We start from the raw sequence: 15,941 nt of genomic DNA, 5'->3' as shown, positions 1-15,941 counted from the left end.
GATTAGAATTGAAATCAGAAATAGTTTCATTTCAATCATTTAGATCTTGTTTTGATTCCCAGAACGAATTCTAATGTAAAATGGCACAATTTCCTCATTATCAAAGTGTCAATCAAATCATGAAAAATTCATGTAAAATCTTCGAAAATTGTATTTTTTTAAAAAGATTTTTTATTTTAAGATTTACACTTAAAATTCAACATTTACATTTAACATTTGGATTCAACATTTGACATTTAGTTTAGATTTAAGATATGTAATTTAGATTTAACATTTGAGATTTCTATTTAATATTTCATGGTTGCTCTTAAAATTTTGATTTAGCATTTATATTATTTAATATTTAATGTTTACTTTCAACAGTTACATTACATGTTTAGAATTGATATTTAAAAAATACTTTTGATGCTTAGATTGAAAATGTATATTTAATATTCAACTTTTTTTTTTTTCAAAAGGATTCAACATTTAGATTCATTATTTAACATCTAATTGTAATACTTAACATTTACAATTAACATGTAACATTCCGATTTAATAATTACCTTTTTCTAATTCTTCCATCATAACATTTTTTTAATCCATATAAAATGTCGTTTTATATGAATTTGTCTCAAATGTGAGGAGAAAGAGCTGAATGTGAGTGAAAGAAGTGAGCTAAATTATTCAAAATAAGTCAACTTGAAAATTGTAATTTTATATTAATAATTTTTAAATTTGGCCCCCCATTACATTTTTACCCAAAGTGTGTCCATGCAAGATTTCAAGTCTCCAGACCGACCAGAATAAATGTTGTTACGTGTTTTTTTCTTTAGTACCAAACTCTTTGCAGGTAAACATGACAGTTTTATTTTGAAGGCCATGACCGGAAGTTTGCATTCCTACAGGTCTTAACCCTTTGAGACCCGGATCGCCTTAACTTTTCTTGTGCTGCGTTTACATATCTTTTGCATTAAACCTTTGAAATATTGATTGAAGTAGTTTGATGTCTTTCACAAAAAAAGAGAATTCATGGCACTCAGCAACTTCCCAAAAATGCCCTTCAAACTGCAAAAAATATATAGTAAAAGATGACAAAAATTACTTAGAAAAATAGCTAAAAACAAAAAAACTAAAGAAATTTACAGAAAGGAAAAATACCAACAAAACTATTTAACATTATTATGATTTTCAGAATTAATTATTATTTCTAAGTATTATTATTAATTCTTTTTAGCATTTTTTAGTTAACTAAGTCCCCCTTGGTTTGGTTGATTTTCTTGTAGCTCTTTACTACTGTCTTGTTAATTTCTTTGTAATTTTTTTTTGCCTAATTTCAGTGTTTTTGATGGAAATGTTAAGTACATTTGCTAAAATTTTTACATAAAGGAAAAATACATTTAAAATTATAATTCTCAGAAATCATTATTATTTATATTATCATAAATAATTATCCAGCACTTTTTTTTAAAGTAATTTCCCTTTTGTGTTCAGTTTTAAGTTTCTCATTTCCAACTTTCTGTGTTGAAAGAAATCAGGCAGATTTGCTCAAGTTTCAAAGAGTTAAAGGACCACCTGTTAACGACACTAACATAAGAAAACATTCATTTTATTTTGGAAAACACCACCGGAAACGAGCAGTTGGTGTTTCGCGCGAGTTTTTCCCGTGTCGCGTAAACAAAAGGAGGAAGCTTGTTAAACTGGAGTTTCGCCTGCAAGTGGAGAGATGCCGTGCACAACTCAGCGCATTTTACGCACGGTGACTGATCACAACAAGCCCGCGGGCGCGTTACGTAAGCGCGCAGCCACAGCAGGCATTTAAACAGAGAGACAGAGAAAAGCGAGCGAGAGAGGGGCTGTACGCGGAGCTGCAGCTGGAAACTTTTCCTCCGCGACACCACCAGCGCGTCTTCATCCACACTTTCTCCTTTGCGCACTTTTTTTTAAAAAAAACATCCAAACATGTCTTCTTCTTACAACAACAGCGCGCGCTTTAACGAGGCCCGGAGAGTGGCGATTTTCGGAGGCACGCACGGCAACGAGATGTCAGGCATGACGCTCGTGAACCTGTGGGTGAAGAACAGCGCCGAGATCCAGAGGAAAGGGGTCGAGACCAAACCGTTCATCACCAACCCGAAGGCGGTGGAGAAGTGCACCAGATACGTGGACACGGACCTGAACCGAGCCTTCACCCCGGAGAACCTCAGGTGCGTAAACACGCCTCGGAGCGGCCGTCAGGACGCGTTCAGGGTCGCTGCTGCTGCCGCTGGAGCTGCATGTTGTTGTTGTTGTGCCTGTCTGCTGTCATACATGTTGAATGGGAACTTTGTCATGGCACGGCTCCACAAAACAGGTTCACATTTAATGGCAACAAAGCACCGAGGGGTTTTACGCACGAGGTTTTGGACTTAATCTGATTTAAAGCATGGCACGTGCATAACCATAGCTAATTATAGGTGACATGTTTTTAATCAGATTGAGTTTATAGTATACAGTATAGTTAAATATAACAATTAAACACAGTATATGTAACAATAAAACACTGTGGTTTTATTTAATGTAACTTTTTTTTATAAATATGTATTATATACAATATTTAATGCAATTCATATTTATTTGATTGATAAATAATTGTAATTTTTTAAAAATATATATAAATAAAAGTCAGACTTTAAAAAATGCTAGAATAAAAATACAACAATGGAACACAATGTTGTTTTATTCCATGTGAAATATTAAAAAACAACAACAATAAATTAATTGATAATTAGATTCTAATTAGGATTGGAATAGTTTATTAAAATAAACATCAGCGATAAAAACAATGTTTTTTTTTAAGTCTGACTTTTTCCCCATTAAAAGACAAACTTAAAAAAAACCTTAAAAACTAACAATATAACAATAATAATTACAAATAATAAAATAATAATTTAAAGTCAGTTGAATAAAGTAAACACCAGGAATAAAAAAAACAACGTAAAGCTCAATCTGATGAACAACATGACACGTGCACACCTGTAGTTAAAGGAAATGTGTTGGAAAATGTAACGCAATTGCGCAACATTTTTGACAGACATGCGCGCGCCCTGCCTGTCAAATAAAGGATATAATTTAACAGAATCAATTAACAGATGCACACAGGTGGAGATGGTGATGCTGAATTATAGGATTTTACACTGTTTTCTCTTAATTACTACAGGAAAAAAACCTTCACGTGGACATTTCCATCAAACTATTATTACCTCAGGTAGTGTGCGCGCGTGTTTACCATCAGCCATGTCTACCCTCTCCTCCCCCTCCCCCCTCCCCAATAACAGCCGAGCAGCGTGTCCCCTCCTCCTGACCGTCAGCCAGCAGGGAAAAACGTGAGCGAAACGTGACCGAGCTGCAAATGAACTAAGACGACTTTTTTTTTAATGTGTGTGTGCCTCTTCGTGTGCATTAAAGCGGAAGATATAGTCTTACGCAAACGCTGGCTCATATAGTGAGCGTTCATGATCACACTGTGCAGACTAATGTGGCCGGATAAGAACATTGTATTCTACTTTTCATAAAGCGCCATAGGAATCCTATTAAAACAATCCCAAGGTCACTGTGGTGCTTGTATGGTGTCCGCTGTGGGAAATCTTTGTGGTGTAATTACCATAATATTTGTTTGGGCTTCATTACGGCCTTTTATTCTGATTTTCCTGTTGTGGGAATATTGTCATCTGTGCTTTTTGGATAGGGAGTCACAATACTCAACTTTATTTATTTGCACAACACCTTTCTGCAAACATGCAGCCAAACATGGTTTACATGACACACAGAAAACTAAAATAATTAAAAATAAAATGCAACAAATTAAACATGCAGCCAAACATGGTTTACATGACACACAGAAATATAAAATAATTAAAAATAAAATGCAACAAATTAAACGTGCAGCCAAACAAGCTTTACATGACACACAAAAATCTAAAATATTGTAAAATAAATTAAACATGCAGCCAAACAAGCTTTATATGACACACAGAAAACTAAAATAATTTAAAATAAAATGCACCAAATTAAACATGCAACCAAACATGCTTTACATGACACACAAAAATCTAAAATATTGTAAAATAAATTAAACGTGCAGCCAAACAAGCTTTATATGACACACAGAAAACTAAAATAATTTAAAATAAAATACAATAAATTAAACATGCAGCCCAACAAGCTTTATATGACACACAGAGAAAAATAAAATAATAAAAAATAAAATACTGTGAGTTAAATATTCAACCAAACAAGCTTTACGTGACACACAGAAATATAAAATAATTTAAAATAAAATGCAATAAATTAAACATGCAGCCAAACAAGCTTTACATGACACACAGAAAAATCAAATAATTGAAAATAAAATCCAATAAATTAAAATAAAATAACAGTATAGTTAAATTATTGTTACATTGTATACATAAATTTAAACAAATAATTTTGTTTGTGTATTTTATTTAGCAGTGGAGAAATAAGGTTGATTGGGAGTTTGATATGTCTCATAATCTAGAGAAATAAAGATAGGCCTTTAATTTCTTTTAAAAAAATAGGGAGATTGACGTTGCCTCTATGTGCAGATTTCAAAATTTGGCAAAAAATAAAATAAAATAAAGTCATTGGTTAAAGAAACTTCAATAAATGAAATTCAACATAATTAGTTCAAATTGAATGAAAATGAGGAATAAAAACAATGTTTTTTTAAAAAAGATAAAAATGAAAAACTATGGCTGTGACATGCTCCAATTTAAAAGCTGGATTAAAGAATAGGTCTTTAATTTTAAAAAAAAATGCACAGAGAGCATGCCACTCTATAAGCACTTTATGTGCTTATAGAATTATTATTACATAACTTCATATGATGTAAACCATATTTTACACATAGTCTCTTTTTGATATTTTCAGCTTCTGTTGCAGTGTTTGTCTTTAAAATATTCTAACTCGGATTACTGAAATGAAGCTGGGATCATACTGTTTGGGTGACGTCATCCTGCAAGTTTTAAATGATCTTTAAAGATCTTCTCGGCGCTGACAGTTTGGCCTCTCTGAAAGCAACATTTAAGAAGATTAACCGCTCGGAGGCTTTTTCTAAAAACAGCTCACGGCGTCCTTTTCTTCAACGTAAATAGTCTGACTGCTTTTCCTCACATTTACTGTCCGTGTGTCCCCTCAGCTGAGACCACTTTATCAGCTGCAGTTCACACTGTGCGCGTGCGCGCTGACGTCCAGACAATACCAGATATTTGCTGAAAATGGGGTCTAAAGAGCAGATGTGAGGGAGGCGAGACAATAATGCACAGCAGAGGTTTGGAGAACGTCCTGGACCGCTGGTTATTCTGAAAAAGAGGGAGGCTGTCTCTCTGTGCTCAGAGCGTGTCGCGTGTCTGTCTGCGGCCGACAAAAGCAAGTCCAAAACCAATCTTTTAAGGATCCTCAAGGGCAAACATGCAAGGCCTGGAGAAGGCCTTTTTCTTATGCTGCGTTCAGACGCCTTTCATCATCTGTTTAATCCTTTGAAACCTGAGCAATATCATTTGATTTCTCTCAAACATGGAGAAAAAAAGGCAGCGACCAACATGGCAAGAGATGTCCAGCAAAGTGTGAGAAATTAGGGAAAATTGATAAGAAAATAACCTGAAAATTATTGTTTAAAGTTGTTTGTAGTTTGAAAAGGGGGGGTTGTAAGAAAATTATCCAAAAAAGGGGAAAAATGTCCAGAAAACTATATCTAGAATTATTAAAGTTATATATATAAAACAAGGGTACACCACAAAAATGTATAAATTTTTATCTCTTTTTTGGATGTTCATTTTCTTTTTTGTTTACTTTTTCTTTTCTTTCTTTCTTTTTTTGCTTATTTTCAGGGTCATTTCCTGTAAGTTTTTTGTTGATTTTTTTGTTCACTTTTTTGCATTCATTTTCTTAATTGTTTTCATTTTTTACTTTTTTTTGCTTATTTTCAGATAAATTTTATGTAATCATTTTGTATACATTTTTAATCACTTTATACGCTCATTTTTCGGGGGTTGTTTTTAGGTAAACATCCTGTAGTTTTTAAACAATTTCCCACTCATTATTGGGCCATGTCTTGTTAAATTTCTCAGTATTTTAAGTTTAAGCACCTTGGAAAATGGAAAATAGAAAGTTAAAAAAAAAAAGAAGAAAGAAATTATTAGCTTTGACACAGAAACGTGAGAATTTAGGCTCCAGGTTGAAAAAACATTGAAGTTACCCTTTAATCAGAGATTTTTCCGCTGCGGCCAGCAGTTTGGTGAAAGTGTTACAGGGCAAGTAGGACACGTAGATAACTTTGTGTGAATTATTAACAGGCTTAATAGCTCATTGTCCCTTCAGCAGAATTATCTGATAAACTGTGAATGTGTGTGTGTGTGTGTGTGTGTGTGTGTGTGTGTGTGTGTGTGTGCACTCTGCAGCGCCCCGGGAGGAGACAACCTGCCCTACGAGGTGCAGAGAGCGCAGGAGATCAACAGGATATTCGGACCCAAAGGGAGCCCCGACGCCTACGACGTCATCTTCGACCTCCACAACACGACGTCCAACATGGGCTGCACTCTGATCCTGGAGAGCTCTAAAGACCACTTCAACCTGCAGATGATGAACTACATCAAGGTGACGGCCGTGAAGAGCATTTTAAACACATTTTTTATAACATTTTAATTCTCAAACACACCTCTGTGCTGAAGGCGTTTAGGAGCATTAAATCTGCAACATTACCTGCTCTGAGGATCTTCTCCTCTCATGTCGTAATTGAATGTAAAATTTTACATGAAGCCCCAAAGACACTTTCCATAAATATTTGTTAACTCACTCCTTCAGCATCATTGCGTTTGCTGTAAAGCATGGATTGATCACTGAACAGGGCTACTGGGTACAAGCTCAGACTCAAAATGATCACAAAGAGACACAAAGTAACTGCAAAGAGATGCAAAATTACTACAAAATTGGACAAAACAACCACAAAGAGACACATAAAGGCAACAAGGCAACATAAAATGACAAAAAAAACACAATATTACCTCAAAGAGAAACAAAATTGACCTGAAAGAGAACCAGACAGCTACAAAAAGACACAAAATAACCACAAAGAGACAAAAAATGACCAAAAAACAGACACAAAATTACCTCAGAGGGACCCAAACTACAAAAAAGACACAAAACAACCACAAGGAGAGACAAAACAACTACAAAAAGACACAAAACAACCACAAGGAGAGACAAAACAACTACAAAAAGACACAAAACATGCTCAAGGTGACACAGAATGACTACAAAACAACAAAAAAAGACATAAGACAACAACAAAGTGACACAAAAATACCACAAAAAGAAATAAGATTGCTTCAGACAGACCCAAATGACTACAAAAAGACACAAAACAACCACAAGGAGAGACAAAACAACTACAAAAAGACACAAAATATTAAAAAGGATAAATAAAATCACTATAAAGCAACACAAAATAACTTCAGAGAGACACAAAAATACCACAAAAAGAAATGAAATTGCCTCAGGGAGACCCAAATGACTACAAAAAGACACAAAAAAAACCCTAAGGAGACACAAAAAACTACAAAGGGACACAAAACAAGCCAAACTTGACACACAGTGACTACAAAGTGACAAAGAATAATAAAAAAAAATCACATAACTATCTCAAAGAGACCCAAACAACTTCAAAAGGACCCAAAGACCCCAAAGAGACGGGGTGGTGGGGCCCTCTGCAGATCTGTGCCCGGGGGCCCGGTGCTTGATAATCCGCACATTCCTAAAAGTCCTAAAAGTCAATGTTTTACTGAAAAGTGTCTTTGGAGAGGGTCAGTTAACCTGTGAGGGTGAAATATTTATCAGTTTACTTTGACGTGTTAAACAAACTCATCTGAAGGTTAAACCAGTGAAATACACCAGAGGGACGCCTGTTTTCCTGTTTTATTTCCCTTTTTCTGCCTTAGGAGGTACCTTCTTCTTTTGTTTATAATATGTCTTCATTTATAGAGCATTTTTCCATATTCAATGTGAATTTTATGAGCCCGTATAAATTACATACTTATTTTTTTGTCTTTTATATATATCTCATATCTAGCAGTTATTGTAATTATTTTATTCCATGTTGTTTTCAAACCTTCCTTTTACTTTATTTCTCCCTCTCTTTTATTCTTTATTCTGTATAATATCATAACTTGATGTTATGTATATGGTTACAAAAGCTGTATTTTAAAATCTGGAAAATGTAAATAAAAATGTTGTAGGCATTGTAGAGGAGGATAAGGTAAAAACAGGAAAAGAAAATAATTTCTCAAACAACATAAAAACCTTGCAAAATCAAAATATTTTCTCTGTTAAAAGTAGATTTTAAGACGGGACTTAAATGAGATTTTAATGACTCAGCTGACTTGATTTTATACTCAACCGTAAAAGATGAAACATCTTTAAAAAGTAGGGATGCACAATAATTATCAGCCCAATAATACTGATACCGATGAATCCGATAATAAACCTTTTGGCCGATAAATAGAACCGATAATAATAAGCGTAAATGGCTTTGATTTGGCCCGTGTTGCCATGGTTTCGCTCCTCCGGTACTACACACACTACCACAACACGTCATCAGTCAGCAGCAGGTTTCCTCCATTGTTTCTTTTTTTATCTTTTTAACTCTTTCCCCGCCACTGACGAGATTTTCCGTAGTGTAGGGGACACTGTTACGGATGTTATGCAATAAAACAACATTTCCACGTCCAAAAACAAACGAACAAGACGATCTGAGGTCCCAGGGTGACGGAGGAGAGGACTACTGACGTGCCGACTTTATCGCTATTTCCTTCTTAAAAGAAATTACGCAAATTGGCCCATTTTTAAAAGGATTAATCAAGACGGCAGTGTTATTATCCCCTGATCTGGAGGAAAACAAACATTGATTTGTTGTCATAAATCATCTCAGTCTTTTGTGCTTTCGACAATTTACAGAAATGAATCAATTATCGAGAGAAAGTTGGCTTTGTTTTAATCCCAAAATAACTAAATCATTAACTTGTAATATCAAGACAACATCAATAAAAAAAATGCAAGAACAGCCGTTTTGGGCTTCCTTACAAATTAAATGTAAAATTTTTAAATTTTTATTTAAATTTTTTTTGGTTCTCGTCAAGTCAAATTAAATTTTATTTATAGAGGCCATTGTCACAAATCACAATTTTCCTCAGACATCGACTGAAAAACTCCCCCAAAAAAACTTTAAAACAAGGAAAGAAAATGTTAAAAACCTCAGGAAGAGCGACTGAGGAGGGATCCCTCTGACCGACAGACGTGCAATAGATGTCGTAGAAAACATTTAAATTGCAGTAGATTTGTAAACGTGTTTTTTGTCCTCGCTGTCTTTGTGCTGCAGAAAGCCATCGCTCCCGCCAGCTGTCTCGTTCTGCTCAACGAACATCCTCTTCTGAAATATTCCACTTCCCGTTCTGTTGCCAAGCACCCTGTCGGTGAGTCTCAGCCGCGTCCAGCCGATGACTCGGCGGACAGTGGACGGTATTTAAGACAGTCCCCGGGACATGCGCTCAGCTGAAGTTTTGAATTAAAAATGTGTCCTCTGGTTGTTGGGTTGCAGGTCTGGAAGTTGGTCCTCAGCCTCAAGGTGTTCTGAGGAGCAACATCTTCGAAGCTATGAGGGTGATACTGAAACACGCGCTGGACTTCATCGAGCTGTTCAACGAAGGTATGTCAGGCACACCAGCACAGGCCTGGAAAAGTTCATGAAAACTTCATTTACGTTGAAAGTTTTGGAAAAGTCATGGAGTTTTTGTTTCACGAACCTGTGTAATAACACATGAGGTGTTCAAGGACCTTCACAAATGTGAACATCTAATGATAACTGCTGATTTTATAGTTTCTGGCTGTGAGAAATGGTGTCATTTTGGTGATATTTAAAGAAAACATCCCTTCCAAACCAATTTTCTTAAAAAGATTAAGAAAAAAATATTTTCAATTTTTAAAAAAATCACCAAAAATGCAGACAAAAAAAACAGAAAATTTCAAGTTTTCTGTAAGAGAAAACACCCAAAAAAATCTAAAAAAAAAAAGACAAGGAAAACACCCCCCCCCCCAAAAAAAAGAAAAATCAGCTATAACATAAATACAAGAAGGCATGCTTTCTTAAAAAATCACCAAAAACATTGAAAGACCAAAAAGATCACCAAAAACATAATAATTGTCGCGAACATTTTTTAAACCTGCGAGAAAGCATGTTTTCTTTAAAAATTAGCATTCAAATAAACACAAAATGTAGCCATTTAAAGTCGTATGTCCCTCGCCTAAGCCAAAATCAAAGACCCAAATCACGGAAAAGTCGAGGAAATTTATTGACATCATTCGATATCAGATCATAAAGAAGAAGTAAAGATTTATTTCAAAGCAGTTGAGCCTGAATCTTTGCAGGAAATCAAAGTATTTAAAGAGTCTCCGCAGATTGGGGCCGACTTATATCATCATTCAAATGTGTTACGCAACAGAATAAAATCGGTTGTTTACAGCTTCCTGTTTGTCAGCATCATCATGACGAGAAACATTTTGTGACAAAACGCCTCATGGGTGCCCCGTCTGAGTCAACCAGATGCACCTACACTCAGATCTCTAAATTTATCTGCATCTGGCTCATCACGCCTCCTCCGCTCTTCCCGACGGCACGGAGCAGCGTTGGCTTCAGGCGTAAGGCAACCTTTTCCTTCCTCTTTTTTACGTAAACAAGCGTTGTGTGCCAAGTGTGAGCTGCAGTCTGTTGGTCTCCCCGTCCGGCCGGCCGCTGAATGGCCCGCTTGTTGTCAGAGTCCGGCTGCCGCTGATGTGCTAATCTGCTGTCGTGATGGGGCCACACTGGTGCTGATGAATGCTCGTGCTCGGTGATGAATCGGTGTTTCTGCACTTTGAAGCCGAGCAGCATGAAGAAACATCCCATTTAGTTTTGAGAGATCGATATGGAAGCCCGGAGAGGCGAGTGAGAGAAAAAAAAATCAATTAAGTTTGGTCTGAAAAGTTTCTCTCCTGTGATTATGTTTATGAAGGGTGAATTTTCTTATTTCCTAATCGGCCGTACACATGCAGGTTTTTTTTGCATGCACATTAACCGCTTTAATATCACACACACTGGTATTGCTCTGCACACAAAATGCATTTTTCAAAACCAAGCATTAAAAATATTACAAATTAAATTTATTTTCTGCTTTCATTGAGTTTATTTTTTAACCAACATCAGTCCTAATCATAAATATCAAAAAATCCTTTAAAATCCAGGTTTTTGTCATGATGCCACTATGTTTTAGATACAAAAGTCAAACAAAATAAAAATAAATAACTTATTAACAATATACTACATGCTACAAGTATATGTATTTTTGGACTATCACAGCTTGGGATATGTGAATGATTAGCAGCAACATTAATTTTTTGTGTTTTTTTTTTTATTATTATTACCTGAAAATATGCACAAAAAAACAGTAGCAAGAAAAAATAAAAAAGGGTTTATTTTAATTTTTTTTCTGTAACATAATTTTAAGTCAAAATTATTATAATCATGAACACAATTTGTGTTTTTTTTTCCTAATCTTTTGCTAATTTTCTCATAATCCTCCCCTCTTTTTAAAACAATTTTCAAGATCATTTTCTTCTTAAAATTTCTTGCAATTTGTTAGACATTTTTGCCAGATTGGTCGTTGCTTTTTTCCCCACGTTATCGAAATAAACCAATTTGCTCAGGTTTCAAAGGGTCAAATAGCTTGCCAAAGGCATCTGAATGCAGCACACGAAAAGTGATGTCAGTCCAGGATTCAAAGGGTTAACTTATTAAAGTTTAAAAAAAACCTTTCCCTGTAGAAAACAGCCACATAGACTCCTGCTGGAACATTTGTCCTTTTTTTCTGCGCTGCCACTTGCATATCAATCCAGCCTTGTGGTTTTACACGTGCTTCATTTGAGCTTTTGTTTACTTAATGTCGGCGCTGTGCCAAAACCCTGCGGCACATCCTGTTTCGTTACGGAGGCTGAATAAGGCCACTTTGGCATCGTGGGTGGCTCCTTCCAGCTTCTCCTTCAACAGACTCTCCCCACAGACTGTATAAAAGGAGTGACGCAGCCTCCGAGTCCGAAAAGTGAAGCCAGTGTGGAAACTTTAAACCGCAATCTTCCTAATGGCCAGCAGGGGGCGACTCCACCGATTACATAGAAGAAAATGAGAAAATGTTTCGACTTCTTACTTAATTTATTACCTCAGTAAACATTTTCCTAATTAGTTTATGGTCTCATAGTTTCAGCTCTTTATTTTGTTATGTAAGGGTGGAAGATTGAGAGTCTAAACAGATATTTTATTCCCATTTAAACCTCGTATAGAAACACATTATAAAATGCCTCTATACCGCACACGTCACACTGGAGCAAGAAAAATCATTGAATTATTATGTTTTCTTTTAAAATCTGTATTATAAGAGTCTGGACAATGTGTGTATGAACAATTGTACTCCTAACGTGTTGTTTTGGATGTGTTTTCATGGAAAATAAAAAAAAAACAACTAAAAAAAAAATGTTACGAAAAACATGAACTGTAGCCTCATACTTTGACCGATTTGAAAAATTTCAGCTGCTGTGTTATTAGGTCAGCTGGTACTTTAAACGCTGCGAAGGATGTTTTGAAATTCCACTATGGACATTAATGGGTTAATTATGGTCCCATTTACAATAACATAGATGACAGAGCATTTATGATTTAGGGTGTGTGTGGCAGTGTGTGTGTCAGTGTCAGCTCTAACCTCTCCTCACTTCTGTCTCCAAAAAAACCAAACTAAGAAAACTCAAAATTAAACGATTAAATACACCACAGGAGGTGCAACAGAAAGATTTCAGAAGATCTTGCAGCTATTCCTGCCACATGTTCTGCATCTTAAATGAAATGTAGTCTTTCTGAAATTTTATTTTATGTCATTATTTGCTCGTTTTTCTTTCATTTTTAAAAAAAAAAAATTCCTCTCTTGTTGTCAGAAAATAATTGTGTTTTTTATACAATAAGTCACATTTTCCAACAGTGACAAGACACTTAGTAACAGCAATAGTTTTCCGAGGTTTTTTTTCATGATTTTTGGGGATTATTTGGGTATTATTGGGGATGTTGTTTTCTGTGTTATTCAGGCATGGAGTTCCCTCCCTGTACGGTGGAAGTTTTTCGAGTCTCGGAGAGAGTTGACTACCCCAGAGATGCCAACGGAAACATCATTGCAATGGTGCACCCAAATCTGCAGGTAAACATTTAAATTATATTACAGAAATCTGACCTAGTGGATCTTATAAAGCAATGAATATAAAAAAAATAATAATAAAAATGAAATAATAATAATAATAGTAATATATATTTTTAAAAGGTAAAATAAATATATAAAATCCTTATTTACTTAGGAAGTCACACTGAGATTAAAACGCCTTTTGCAAGTAAGACTGAGCCAAGACAATCATATCACAACATAAAAACAAACAGGAGAAATCACAACAGAGGAAAATAATTTTAAAATGAAATAAAATAATAAAAATAACCGCTACTACTACTATTACTTATATTAATAATAATAATGACAAAAACAATAATACATATTTAATAAATAAAAGGTAAAATATATAACCTTATTTAACTTGAAAGTCACATAGAGAGTGATAAGAAAAATAATTTAAAAAATTAATTAAAAATAACAAAAACTACTAATAATATTTCTAATAAAATTCTAATATAATAATTAGACATTTTTGATTAATATTAAATATTTTCTATTTATACATAACATTCATGTGCAATTTCCTACTGTGCAATATTTATGTGTATATCTATATATGTATATAGTTTAATATTCCTACAGTAAAAGTACTGCACTTCATGTGTGTAATGCAGTTATTCTGAGTTGAGGAGAAGCAGTAGGACTAAGTGTAAACTCCTTTCCGGGCATGTCAGTGCTTGTAAATGGAATTTATGTAACATGTTTTTCACTTAATTATAAGTATTTGTTTGTTTGTTTGGTATTTTGTTTTCTCGTGGCTGAAATACATTTTCATTCATTCTGTAAATGTGAGTCTATAAGGAGAAAACCAGATATTTGTGGTTGATGTGAGAATATATTTTTTTTATCGCTGCTTGTTTCAGGACTGCGACTGGGAGCCGCTGAACCCCGGTGACCCCATGTTCCAAACTTTTGACGGGAAGACCATCCACTACCAGGGCTCGGGCACCGTCTATCCCACTTTTATTAACGAGGCCGCCTATTATGAGAAACAGCAGGCGTTCGTGGCCACCAGGAGGGAAACTTTGGTAGCGAGCGCCATCAGAAAAGCGTGAGAACGTGTCGGCGAGGCCACAGAAACGATCTGTGTGTAGATTTTGCACTTTTTTTCCCTGTTAGACGACGACAGACTCTCCTCACATAATGACTAGGAACCATCTTTTACACACTGATTTTAGTTTTCTATGCATTTACTATCAGAAATTAACTATGCAAACAACATGTGGAGGCTTTGCAAAAAAAAAGTCACTCTGAAAGTCTTTGAAGACTGATATGTTGCTGTGGTAAGTATTTATGACACTGTTATTTTTAAAAACATATATATTTACATTAAATATAATAAGTTTTTATAATATTAAAGGCCAGGCCTAATCATTGACGGCTTATGAATCATGACACAACACTGCTCAGGACGGCTATTTTGGATCATCACCTGCACCTTTTGACCCAAAACTGTAGTTGTTTGTCTTCTTCTTCACGTATATTTGTACCATCTTTGGCAGGGTGTTTGTGGCCTTCGATACTACCTACCTGTAACTCCAGTGGTTGCATCTGTGGTGCTGTCCTCTCGTTGCCTTAATAGATTTCAGAAAAAAAAAAAATTGCACAAGAAATTTGGAGTGAAATTCTATGTGATATTATTTTGATAATAATATGTTCTGTCCCTCCAAACAAAATGGGATGCAGTTTGTTTTATAATAATATATTTGTGTCTATTTTGATATACTTGTACTGTATCTTTGGTTTTAAGTGGCGTTTATGGGACCCGTTTGAATCGTGGAAAGTACTTTCTAATATTTTCACGTCTTTGTTGTGTCCGAGTGTTTCGCTGTTGTCTGTCAGTAAATCCTTTTTTTTCTCGATTAGCAATATTTTTGGTAGAACCATTTATATGATTGGTAACATTTACTGTCCTTGAAGTCCTGTGGAAATGATCCGATCAATAAATATAGTACTTTACTGCCACGCTGTGCCGTTTTATTGTTTGTAGCAGTACTGTCTCTACTGTCCTATATCCTAAGTTTACTTTATTGTACTGTATCTCTGACCAAAAAACAACATAAATTATTGGGATTTAGTGATAATTGCTGTATTTTCAGCAGCTTTATAGGCCCAAAAAGTTGTTGTTTTTTTATTGAAATATTGCCACAATTCCTGCTGGGTGGCACAAAAACAGCTGTTTTTTACAGACATGACTGCGTTTCTTGCCGGGATAGTGATCTGAAAAGCAGCAGTTTTTTATGAAGACACGGGTGTGTTTCCTGTCGGGATCCTGACCATAAAAGCATTTTTTGTTTTTTTGTTTTTTTACAATACATTGCCGCATTTTCTGCCGAGACTGTGGCACAAAAAGCGTTTTTTTTTAACGGAAACATTGCAGTTTCCTGTAGTGACCTGAGAAGGTTTTTTTTTGGACACTTAATTTCTGAAAGTTTTTTATCTTGAAATCTCATAATATTTGTCAATAGATCCACTCAGAGTGTATCTAACTTTCTTTAGCGGCTGTTTTCTATGGAGACATCCCCGTGTTTCCTGACGGGATCGTGGCACAAAAAGTGTGTTTTCTTTATCCAGACATCTCTGCTTCTCCTGGAATAAAAGCTGTTGTGTTTTAAT

The 15,941-nt window shown here is 35.1% G+C and overlaps 1 protein-coding gene across 1 annotated transcript; it reads left to right on the top strand.

Annotated features, from left to right (window-relative positions):
* The first annotated feature begins 1,632 nt into the window (after positions 1 to 1,632).
* Positions 1,633 to 15,290, top strand: aspa (aspartoacylase). Its single transcript, XM_088088085.1, has 6 exons — positions 1,633 to 2,186; positions 6,438 to 6,633; positions 9,410 to 9,503; positions 9,629 to 9,736; positions 13,192 to 13,301; positions 14,189 to 15,290. The coding sequence occupies exons 1-6, from the start codon at positions 1,942 to 1,944 to the stop codon at positions 14,378 to 14,380; spliced, it is 945 nt and encodes a 314-aa protein (XP_087944211.1). The 5' UTR covers positions 1,633 to 1,941; the 3' UTR covers positions 14,381 to 15,290.
* Positions 15,291 to 15,941: the final 651 nt, after the last annotated feature.

Source organism: Plectropomus leopardus, chromosome 15 (genome assembly GCF_026936395.1).
Source record: "Plectropomus leopardus strain MGB_pleo_1.0 chromosome 15, ASM2693639v1, whole genome shotgun sequence".
Lineage (NCBI taxonomy): Eukaryota > Metazoa > Chordata > Actinopteri > Perciformes > Serranidae > Plectropomus > Plectropomus leopardus.
The sequence above is the reverse complement of the archived record's forward strand: the minus strand, read 5'-3'. Positions and strand labels throughout refer to the sequence as shown.